General features: G+C 44.9%; 1 protein-coding gene across 1 annotated transcript in view; it reads right to left on the bottom strand.

The window, feature by feature from the left end:
* Positions 1-12199, bottom strand: part of DPY19L1 (dpy-19 like C-mannosyltransferase 1) — a 68837-nt gene that overhangs the window by 23248 nt on the left and 33390 nt on the right. The window contains exons 8-11 of the mRNA XM_053926065.2: positions 12104-12195; positions 7813-7912; positions 5635-5712; positions 1637-1723 (exon numbers count right to left, since the gene is read on the bottom strand). Of these exons, the coding sequence (XP_053782040.1) occupies positions 1637-1723; positions 5635-5712; positions 7813-7912; positions 12104-12195 (357 nt within the window). The remainder of the gene's footprint in view (positions 1-1636; positions 1724-5634; positions 5713-7812; positions 7913-12103; positions 12196-12199) is intronic.

Below are 12199 nucleotides of genomic sequence, written 5' to 3'. Positions count from 1 at the left end.
GGCAAAATATAGTCAGAGATCAAAATGTAAATATATGAACCCAAATGAAATCTTTTCAGAAGTTTCTGAATATCTGTGAACACAAACGTGTTAAAATTAATGTCTCAAAGTGATAACTCTCAACAAAAATAGGCAAATGTTTGTTGATGGTTAAATATGCAAAAACATGCTGTATTCTGTAACTGTTGGCATTGTTTATTTTTATACAACAAACTATGTGAAATATACATAAATATGCATAATTCACACCTATGACACACCTTAGTGTGGAGCACTTAGTAGGGAACCTGACACACTGTAGGTGCTCAACTGAACAAAGACGAATTTCCTGCAAAATGTACTTAGACTAGATTTTACTGATGTGCGGCGATCTTCCACTCAATGGCTTCCCTGGAACACACACGTCCCAAGGGTCGGGTATGGAACCTGAGGAACAGCAGGCCTTGCCCGTGTACACGTGTAAAATAGAGAATTGAATGCGTTTTCCTGTTTCCTAGTTACAAACCTAATTCACTAACTGTAAAAACTGTCATTCTTCTCAAAGCACAGTAACTCGGTTCACGAATTTTCTCATTGTTGAAAACACAGCATCGCCACATGCTAATCGCCTTATACTTGTGACGAAATATACTTGTGTCATACAACCTGGAAAGGGTGGTGCTACAGACTGAAAAGAAGTGTATCTTTGAGAAGGAAGATCTAAGAGAAATGTTACTTTTAAAATGAGACAAAGAAATAAGAGGTTCCAAACTCGCTAATGGGCTTTAGAAATCCAGAAAGCCAAAGTGACCCGAGTCGTTTAAATGACTAGCTAAGAAATACAATACATCTCCACTAAGACAGTATAATAATAGGCTTTTGTCTTCCAGAAACCAGCCTCTACTAAGTACAGGAATAATTTCTTTCTTCTCAGGGCTACAAAATATTGTAATGGTGAAGCCCATTGATTAACAACAACAACAAAAAAGGCATAGCTCCTTCTAGAAGTCCTTAAATTCAGGAAAATGTGTAATTTAGAAAGTCATCCCACCAAAGCAGCAAAGGAGTTAGGTGGCCTGTCCCGGTTTGCTCCAATTCTGTGCCACGGGCTCCTGATCACCTCAGCTGGCAGTGACTTAGCAAACTACAGCTGAATCACCACCTGATTTAAACTATCTGAATATTTCACACAAATAAACACAAGGAAAGACCCTAAAACCCAAGGCCTTGGGCCTCCGTTCCAGGAGCACGAGGAGGAGAGACTGCTGGGAGATGCCTCGGGGAGGAAAGGGGATCAGAGAGGGAGCAGGAATCGGACAAAAACTGAAAAGAGGAGAGGACGAAAGGAAAAGGAAGCAGGCACAGAAACTTCTCTAGAATTAACCCTGGGACCTAAACTTAGGCTGCAGAGAAGACGAGGAAGGAGAAAGGGCAACTTAGACAGCGAGGCAAGGAGCTATGCTTTCCGACGTGAACATCCGTCTTGTTTCCTCGCTGTTCTGGGAGCGAGTACTCGAGTACTCGATCACGGGTAGATGCATGCAGTAAAACTCTGAGATGCTTCTCGCAGAAAATCCCTCACAAATCCCAAGCCAGTGATGACGAAACTGATAAACCATCAATTTCAAAAACAGCCATGTACTTAGAAAATACTTACCCAAATAATCACCAAAGAGGAAGCATAATAAGAAGTTAATAACATTGAGTTTCCAAACATCAAAACAAAACAAAGTGCAAGAGAAATCTGGAAAAATCCAAGAAAAATATAATTAATGCACATAAAACAAAAAAAAAAATTGCACATGCCCATGATAAACAAAATTCAAACTGTTCAGAAGGGAACATATTAAAAAAAAAAACAGCCCAAATCCTTCCCCACACTTCAACACCCAAAAGATCACCAATATCAACACTTTCTGTGTATCCTTCCAGACCTTTACATGTACAAATTCGAGTTTATATTTTTAAAAACCCCCACAAATGGGAACTTAACCCCATAAGCTATGCTATTTCCTGCTTTTACTCTTAATTTCTTTCGGAGAGCTCCCCTATCAATTCAGACCCATCTCATTCATTCTGTTGAATAAAGGTAACCAGTTCTCTGACTACTGCTGCACACTTCCTGCTTTCCCGTGTTGTTCTGTTGTTCTTTTGTATTTTTCTATACAAGTCTTGTTATGATACACATTCCTTCTGTGCGTATATCACGTTCATGTCAATACACTGAGGGATAAACTACTAGAGGTGAAATTGACGGATTAAAGGTATACATTTTAAAATCTGAAAAAACAAACTGCCATGCAAAATATTGTATCAATTTACTCTCCCACCAACAGGGCATGGAAGTTCCTGCTAATGCACATTTCCGCTACTTATCCTTTTAAGTATCTGACAATATCATACAAGAAAAATGTTGCCTCATTGTTTTACTTTTCTTTTAATAATGAGACACAGCATCTTTTCTTCTATTTGCTTTTCCCGTTGTTGTTACTGTGTTGTGAGTGTGTATGTGTATGAACTGTCTCGTCCTACTGCCCATTTTCTATTGAGTTTTGGTTATTTTCCCTAAAAGCTCTCTTTATAGAACATTAAGTCATTATCAAGCAAACATAAATATTTTTATACACATGGACATTGAAAATGTGGTATATATGTGCACACATATATGAATATACAGGGGTAGGCAAAAATAGGCTTACAGTTGAGTACATGAAACACACTTCACTCATATTAAATATTGTATTATTTATTTGTATTACAGTTGTAAACCTACTTTTGCCCACCCCTGTATATATGAGTATATACTGATATGTGAATACATATGTGAATATATATGATAGTATTCAGCCATAAAAAAGGAGGAAATCCCGCTATTTGCATCAACATGAATGGACGAGAACATTAGACTGAGTGAAAAAAATCACTTAGAAGAAGACAGATACTGCACGATTTCACTTACAGGAAGTACCTAGAGTAGTCAGAATTACAGACACAGAAAGCAGAATCCGGGGGTGGTTTCTAGGTGCTGGGGGGAGGAAGTGAAACAGGGAATTGTTTAATGGTTACAGAGTTTCAATTTTGCAAGATGAGGGGTTCTGGAGATGATGGTGGTGACGGTTGCTTAATACCATTGAGTGTGGGTGCACTTAGTATCACGGATATGTATACTTAAAAAGATTAAGATGGTAAATTTTATGTTATGTAGTTTACCACAATAAAAAAATGGGGAAAATCCTATTTGGAGATAACTCTATTTTTTCCCTTTACGTAATACAGGAATTTGTGAAGGGATGATGGAAGAAGATGCTCCATATTTGGTAAGTCACCCCATCAAGCATGAATCACTACCCCGAGAGAGGCTCAACTGCAAGGTAAACCTGTGTAACGTGAGCGCTTCTATAACTGAGTCCAAGTCCTCATCCCCAGCTGCCAGGTGATTATGTGACAGAATCTAAACGCACTGAGGTTTTACTGCGATGTTAAAAAACTTCATTAACAGTCTGGGGGACAATAAGCCAAGTGTCAAAAAGAATTTACTGCCCAATCCCATTCAGGAACAGGTATTTTAAAATCCTGACAAGGTAACAGCAAAGTGAATCCCGTGCTGTATAAAAGTTGTGTTTAGGAGAAAAATGAGGATTCTTAATGTAGAAAATCTATCAACAGAATCCATCACTGCGACATATTAAGCGGCGGGGAAATACATGAGGTCACGGAGAAAGAAGCAGCAAAGCACTTGATGAAGGTCAGCCTCTACGTACTTCTTTTAGAAAGGGCTCAGCGCGTGATGAGGGTGAACTAGTCAAAGGGACAAAGAAGACAGCCTGAAGTTGCCCAGTGGGGAACAACGCAAGCTTCAACACAAATAATGAAAATAGTGGGTCACCCTGCAGTGAATAAAACCGACGCCATCTCTCTCAGACATGAGAGAGCAACTGGGAAAAAATGTGAACAGTAATGTCACAAGAAGGGAAACACAAAGGACCCACAAACACACCAAAAGATGTTCAGCTTTACTGAGAGTGACAGAAAATACAAATTAAAGCCATTAGGACCCCACTTTATACTCCTCAGATTGACGAAATCGAGAAGGATATAGAAAAACATGAACTGCTACACAGTACTGTCTGAAGCAGTCCAATCACTTTTGAAAAACGCAATATTCAGTTATGAAGTTGAACACGTATATAATTTACCACCCAGAAATTCTACTGCCATGTCAATGCCCTACAGAGACTCAGTACACACACCCCAGACAGCATCATGTAAAAACGCACAGCGCTATGTAAGTGAAAAAACAGAACACCTAAGTGTCTTTCAGTGAGAAAATGGGTAAATTGTGTTTTATTTACAATGGAAAATATAATGTCTAAGACAATGTCTGAACTCCATTAACACAGAAATCTCAGAAGCCTGAGTAAAAATGGAAGTCTCATAAAACTATATACCATTTTTACAAACCTTAAGAAAATATTAATATTTAGCGATAAAAATACAGGGTGGGGCCAAAGTAGGTTCACAGTTGTGAGTACAAGAAAGAGAGTTTATTCTGGTGGTATTCTTTGTTGTTGTACTGTCTTCCACAGGAACGGCTGCAAACCCGCTTCGGCCCTGCCCTGAGCCCTACTGCGGGACGCAAGGCTGGCGGAGTTCTGCAGAAAAGCACGCGGAGCTGATTTAACAGGTCAGGACGGCCGCCGTCCCTGGGGGAGGTGCGAGTTCTCTTCCCAACTGGAGGGCGGGCTTGTGGTGGTTCATGTCATAACTCTGTTTATAACCTCCCTAGCTAGTATAAATGTCCTTTTATGTAAATCAATTATTAGAGAATAAACAATAATAATGGTAAATTGTAAAAACATTAAAATTATAGGAAAAAAATCCATCAAAATTTTAAGAACTAATGACAAAAAAAAGAAGAGAAATGTTTTTAAAGAATAAATACTCATCAAAACTACCCACCCAGGCTTAGGATATTTGCTCTAGCGGTCTCACCGACCCACAACATCCCTCTACGAGAAATCTGCTTAGCAAACTCGAGGTCCTCTCCCTTCCAACCTTTGCTCCACGGCCCATCTCAGCAAGAGCGGCCCTGCCCACCCGTCTGCCACCTTGACCTCCCAGCCCTGACACTGGCACCCCTGACCTCCCAGGGGACCGGGACTTGTCCTCTCCTTTCGTCTGATCCTGTACAATCTACCCTCTTACTGTATCTGTTACTTATCCTGTCTCCCCTCTTCTCCACTCCACTAGAGTGTAACCGACACGTGTGCTGGGACCTTTGCAGCTCCATCCACTGGTAAGTCCCACGTGGCTGGAGAGCCAGCGCTCAGTAAGTGAGCCTTCCACATCCTTCAGATAGAAGGGCCTGGATACCTTATCACTCCATGTTTCCCTTGATGAATTATCTCTCTCATGGATAACATGTTAAGTCAGGCACAACGACCTCAAATCAGGTAAAACGACCCAGATTAAAGCGCCTGGGCAGCCTATTTAAAACAAGGTCTGTTACCTGTATTGCGGTTTTTGAATGACACTTGTTTTGCTCATGGAATCATGTTATGACTACTTCCAACCATAAGCAAATCAAACACTAATCAGGAGTCTGTTTTAAGATCAGCTCAAAGGAGAACAAAAGACAAATTTAAAAACCATTACCATGTGTATATAAATGATCTTCCGTAATTTGCATATATCAATGTATCCCACGACATACACTGTGAATAATGATGCAATCTGAAATTGAAACAGAAGTTGTTAAAAATAGAAATTACATATGCAAAGGATAGCTATAGAACAAAAAAAGATTATTGTTGCTTCACATTAATTTGTATTTATTTTGAAAGTAAGTTCTGTAATTACCCTCTTACCCAACAACTGATTATCGAATATGGTCAGGACATTAATATAGCAAATATCAATGGATTTTCCTTTTCCATACGCAGCTCTCTCAATGAACCATCCAAGTTACCTACTTTGTGAATTATCCCAAACGACACTCATTTTAACGTCGGGGTGACTCTACTGTCAACACGCACGGTCACACACGGCCTCCCCCAGTGAAACGGCAGGAAAGCGTAATTACAACATATGATGATTGGTGTATAATTGGAGAAGGTACATTAAACTCAAAAACAATTATGTAATGCATGTGTGTATTAATGTAGTTTTATAATACAGAAAGAACTTAAAATAACATTAAGTTCTGATTGTTAGTCACTCTTTACAAGTATCTTCATTAGTGTTCTCTTTCATTTATACAAATATTCAAATGTTAGTTACCAAATTTATCAAATTTCAAGTGAGAAGTCCTTTCACTACCAAGGTAACTCTGAGTTTCTCTGCGGTTTTGAAGAAAATCATGTGCGTGTTCACCAGGAACTCTGAGTGCGCCAGGGCTATTTACGTGAGCTGACTGTCTGAATGATGCGAGTGTGCCCGAGAAAAACACGAGGTGTTACGTCAAATGACGCCTCTCCACCCTTCTCCCTGCAGTCGGGAATTCAAACTGAATGCCAAGTTCCTCCTACTATGCGAACAGCCAAACAGTAAAACATACTAGGTAGGTTCTGTTCATCTCCAAGCGAGCCACAACAAAGTTCCCCTCAGCAAGAGCGCCAAGGCTCCCCTTCCCCCAGGGTCGTCCCGTCCCCAGGGCACTGCACTGCTGGAGTGACTGGTACGGCACCAGAGAGTGGAGAAGTGGGCGCTGGCTTTAACCCCCCCACAGAAGCGCACCAGCCCCTCCCTGCACTCCAGGACCCCCAGGACCCCCTCACTGCCCCCGCCGCCAAAGGCAGGCCATCTCCTCTCCCTGGAAGTGAGAGGAGCGCTCCCCTTCCACCCAGAGTCTAAGCAATACACAGCGGCCCACAGGGCAGGGTCTTAAGGAGTGACTCTCAGGGACACTTGAAACCAGACACATTTACAATGTCATCACGGGAAAGACGACAAAGGAACCCAAGGGATGAGATCGAAGGAAGAACTGAGTACAAAGAGAGCCTCTTTTTAAACAGTAACAGTACTGGCAGCTCACCTTGCTGAGTCTGGCGGAAGCACCAGGTAAGGTTTTAGGAGCCTTACACACTACCTCGTCTGACCTAACCAGAACCCCTAAAGTGGGCTCTTAACATCCCTGAAGCTAAGGAGCGTTAAGCAGTTTGTCCAAGTTGAGAAGCTGGTGAGTGGAGTCAGGATGAAATCCAGCTCTCACTTCTTTTCTCAAGCTAGAAATTTCAAAAACCATGAAAAAGCAACTCTTCCACTGCATTATATGAATATAAGTGTGGCCAGCACAATAAAGAAGCAGTGGGGGTGGGGGCGGGGGCAGGGAGAGAGAAACCCACAATTCACCCCTCTCTACAAGCGGGCTGAACCTTGTTCTGGGGACCTGTTTGGAGAGGAAGGGAGACAAGAGGACGTGGAAAGAGGACACATAAGTTACAGGGGAGTTACAGAAGAACGAACTGTTTCGCTGTCACCCTGTGCTACCCTGTGTGTGCTTATCCCAGGTGAGAATGCACAGCATCATTCATAAAAGAAGTACATTTCCCTAAAAGAGCCCATCGAGTGATGGTACTCGCCCTTTCAAGCACTCCAACAAACACGGAACAGGACAGGCGTTCTTACAGATGTGAGTTCAATAAATGCATTCTTCTAGTAGGTAAGTAATTAACACCCATTAATAAGTAAATCCTACATACTTCGCTACCCTGAATTTGTTTAAAAGGATTAACTAAGAAAAACAAAACATTTGAGGAGTCAGAATCATACATTTTCGGTTCTATAATTTTATACAAATGAGCTTAACTCAGTTGAGACACATAAACCCCTTACCTGGGTAAGAAGCACAAACTGAGCGAACTGCCACGGAAGCATGAAGAACACGTTGGAAACGCACAGGGCAACCAGGCTGCCTCTGTAAAGTTTCGTGGCCCTTGAGAAGACAGACAAAAATCATTCGGTTTAACCACGAAACATTCTAGCGTGGCTCCAACCTGCTGCAAATTAGAATCTCTGGACATTGATCTGGTTACACCATAAACTGGTCAAAATGAACCAATGGGTTAGAAACCATTCCGTGTGACACTCCAACAACTTTCTATGAAAAGTAATTACTCATTATTACTATAAAAACAAAGCACAAAGCCTGCCAAAGTGGGGGGAGGGGGGCCTGGATCAGCATATCCGCTGCGTATTTTCTGACTCTATTCTGGCAGGTTCATGTGGAGAGACAGAGATGTCTGTGAAAACAACAGAGAAAGCAGCGTCTGCCACTGCTCAGAATTCCGCACACAGGCCCTGCACGGATTGTGCACGGAGTCTGCACACAGGCTCTGCAGGGGTTCCGCATGCAGGCTTTGCACAGAGTCCACACACAGGTCCTGCATGGAGTCTGCACACAGGTCCTGCACGGGTTCCGCACACAGGCCCTGCACGGATTGTGCACGGAGTCTGCACACTGGCCCTGCACGGGTTCCGCACGCAGGTCCTGCATGGATTCCACACACAGGCCCTGCACAGAGTCCGCACACTGGCCCTGCATGGAGTCTGCACACAGGTCCTGCACGGGTTCCGTACACAGGCTCTGCAAGGAGTCCGCACACTGGCCCTGCAGGGGTTCCGCACGCAGGCCCTGCAGGGGTTGGCGCCAAGCAGCTGAGAGACACTCTGAGATGTGGGATGAAAGCGGGCCCTGAACGGGAAGGACACAGACAAGAGGCCCCAAAGGCGGGGGGTCACTCTGAAGCCGCCTACAGATGCCTCACTTTGGTCCAACTTGTAATTCAGGGGATTTTGAGGAGGGTGAGGTGCTTTTATGTTTCATGTTACTTTTAAGAACTACGTTCCTCCTAAATCAGCGAGCCAACGCAAAGCCTCCAACACACCTAACGTCTCCACGACAGGAAGTGTGAGTGCGAACGTCCTGAGGCTACCAGGTGTGCCCCTAGACCGCGGACAAAGCCGTGGGGCACTCAGATGCACTGAGCGCGTCTTTATTTCCTGACGTGCCCCTTCTCCGAAGGACATGCCTCCGTGCTGTTCTAGTCCGACTCTGTCACACCCCTAAATCAAGCAATTTTAATTTCCAGTCACAAAATTAATTTATTAGGCAAGAACCAGCAATGTTCAATGGAGTACTGCGCTCGCATCCCACATAATAAGGCTTGTACGCCATGAAACTGTTGGGCTGCGTGTGGATTCTCACGTATGGGTACACCAGGTCACCATGAAAAATGTACTTCTTTCTTGTAGAGCAGGGGTGTCAAACTCATTTTCACCGGGGGCCACATCAGCCTCGTGGTTGCCTTCAAAGGGCCGAATGTAATTTCAACTACTTAACAGTTAAGGAGTAGTTACATTTATACAGTCCTAAAATTACTTCAGCCCTTTGAAGGCAACTGCGAGGCTGATGTGGCCCCCTAAGAAAATGAGTTTGACACCCCTGTTGTAGGTCATAGCCAAAAAGGTGAAAGCCACTGTCTAAAATAAAGCATTTTCCCACTGCTTTTGAATACTGAACATGATTTTTCACTTTATGGGTAATGAGAGGCAACGATTTCTGAGCATAATTCAATACTAATCTGGCAGCTGGGTACAGAGTACACCGGGGACAGAGGAACAAACAGAAAGCCAAGGAACTCCAGCGGGCAGTGGCATGGGTACAGCGCTGAGCCAGGACAGCGGAAGCAGAAACAGAGGTATGGCCACTAACTACCAAGTGCGAGCTAAGACTGGCTGGTATGAGGTGACTTACACAAAACTGAATTTCTAAAAATATTTGAAGTTCAAAGCTGGATAAAACTAGTACGCTAAGGTAAAATGTCTTCCTAACCTTATTTATAAATGACTCCCAGCATTAGGGACAGGCTGTCCCCGCTGTGCAACAGTGTCCCCAGGAGCTACAGGCACGCCAACAGTCCCTCTTCTGGGCTCACCCACGCTGTCCACTCCCCACCAGCAGGAGACAACGCTATGGGGGGGGGGGGCAGAACTAAAGAATGTGACTGTGACACCAAAGAAGACGGAATTCAGTGAGAAGAATGAAGTTCCAGAAGACTCAGCTGACCAACAGGGATGAGGCTGCCATCCCTTGGAAGACAGGCAGGAAGTTGGCTGCACCTCCAAGAGAGGACGGTGGTGATTTGCCCGGAACACAGCTGTTGCCACAGGGAAAGGCAAGTGGCCACCAGACTCCACACCAATGGGAAAACCTAAAACTGTTCTTGCAAAAACCAACAGGAAAGACAGGAAGGAGCAGGTGACAAGGCAGACACAACAACAACCAGGCAGCTGAAGAAAACGTAGAAGAGCTTGCCACAGAAGCACCTGGAGAACAAGACAGAAGAACCTAAAGGAAGGCAGCCCCTGAAGCCAGGGAAGAGTGAAGGGAGCAGTCCCACTGTGTTGGGAAAAGAATGGCCTTGAAACAGGTCCGAGTCCTAATCCCTGGACACTGCGCACAGGTCACAGTACTGGGCAAAGGGGAGTGAAGGTTACCCATAAAATGACCTTCAGGATAGGGAGATTATCCTGAATTACCCAGAGGATTATCCAGATCATCCAGATTACCCTGGATTACCACAGGGGTCCTTAGAAAGCACAGAAGGCCGGAGGGGTCTGAGCTGAGGAGGACTCGACCTGCCGTGGCCAGGTCCGAGGACAGAAGGGGCCACAGGCCAGGGAGTACACTAGTCTCCCGAAGTTAGAAAGGGCAAGGACACTGGTTCGCCCCTTGAACCTTGAGAAGGAGCACAGCCCTGCTCCCCGGCCTCCAGGACTGCAAGGGGTAAGGCGGTAAATCTAAGGTTGTGGTGGTTTGTTAGAGCGGCCCTGGGCAGGACCTCCTGCAGCACGTCCCCCAGGGTGGAGTAACAGGAGCAGGGCTCACTGGCGAGCAGCACCATCCACAGCTGCTGGACGTCGGTGAGGGTGTGTGAGAGGAAGCTAAGGTTTGCTGTCACTGGATTTAAGACAGAAGTGGAGGTGGAAGAAAATCAGGAGTTAGAGACTTGGGCAGTTCGCTGGAGACTGGCACACAGAGGAGAAACAGACAAGGTCAAGGGTGTGGTTGCCTCCCAGGCTGCTGAGAAGGAAACTACTGTGCAGGTGCCTCCGGGTCAAAGGTAAGGAATTCACAGGTTTCCTTTTTTGAAGATGCTAAAATAAAGAAGCTTTAAATCCCATAATAAAAGGCACCCGAGAGAGAGCCTTCAGGCTGGAGTTGCAGGGACTTTAAGAGCTGAAAGAAAAGCCGCCAAAGGCCCATCTAAAAACACCACAAGAGTCAAAGCCACCTCCCTACTCCTGCTGGCCTTGTCATTGGTGAATCAAGGTCCAAAGTGACAGGCCTCAACCCCATCCCCCGTACTCCCCAGATCACAGAAGGGACTTCTTAGTCTGAGTCATCTTCAGATTTTCACCACACTCTGTTCTATTTTTCCATAGGCCCCTCTTGGTGTATTTTTACCCTGGAATGGGGGCAGCACCCTCTAAACTCAGTATTTGTCAGCAGGAGGGTGGAGAACTGTTCTCAGTCCTTCGCCCCACCTGGGTGGGGCTGGAATCTCTGCTCTGTCTCCAGTTGAAGGCCAGAGGACCAGGACAGCCCAATCCCATCCTGCATTGTCAGCAGGAATTCTCCTAGCGCATCTCTGGACTGTGGGCGGTTTCTCCTGCGGCCGCCGTCTGACTCTGAGTCACAGGGATGCTGACCACGCACTCCTGCACCAGGCCACAGCTATTCTGTGACCTGCGCTTTGCCCCGAAGGACCCTCTGCTGCCACCAGCTCTCCCCCTTCTTTCTGCCTGTTTTGGGGAGGCTGTCGGGTGGCAGAAACGACTTGGGACAGTGGAGACGGCGGAACAAGTGTCACGGGTTTGCTGCTCCACAGCAGGTCTGTGGGCCACGGAGAAAGAGAAAGGAGACTGGAGGCAGGTTAAGGAAATGTTTTTGATAGTAAGTATTTTGACATTATGTTAAAATAACTTTATGAACTCAACCTAGCATCAGCATGATCTGAGTTATGTTATTATATTGTTTTTATTATGGAAGCTTACAAATCCTAGCTTAAGTTATTCAACATAACACAAACCACGAGCCACCGCCAAGGGAAGTGGGAGTTACCTGAGAATGTGAGTGACGAGCAACATCTGCAGAACGAGGAACGGGTACGAGAAGCTTTCGCGGAGAGGCGGCGTCCACATCACTCGGGTGCACTGG

Source organism: Desmodus rotundus, chromosome 6, assembly GCF_022682495.2.
Source record: "Desmodus rotundus isolate HL8 chromosome 6, HLdesRot8A.1, whole genome shotgun sequence".
Lineage (NCBI taxonomy): Eukaryota > Metazoa > Chordata > Mammalia > Chiroptera > Phyllostomidae > Desmodus > Desmodus rotundus.
This window is presented reverse-complemented; position numbering and strand designations above follow the sequence as displayed.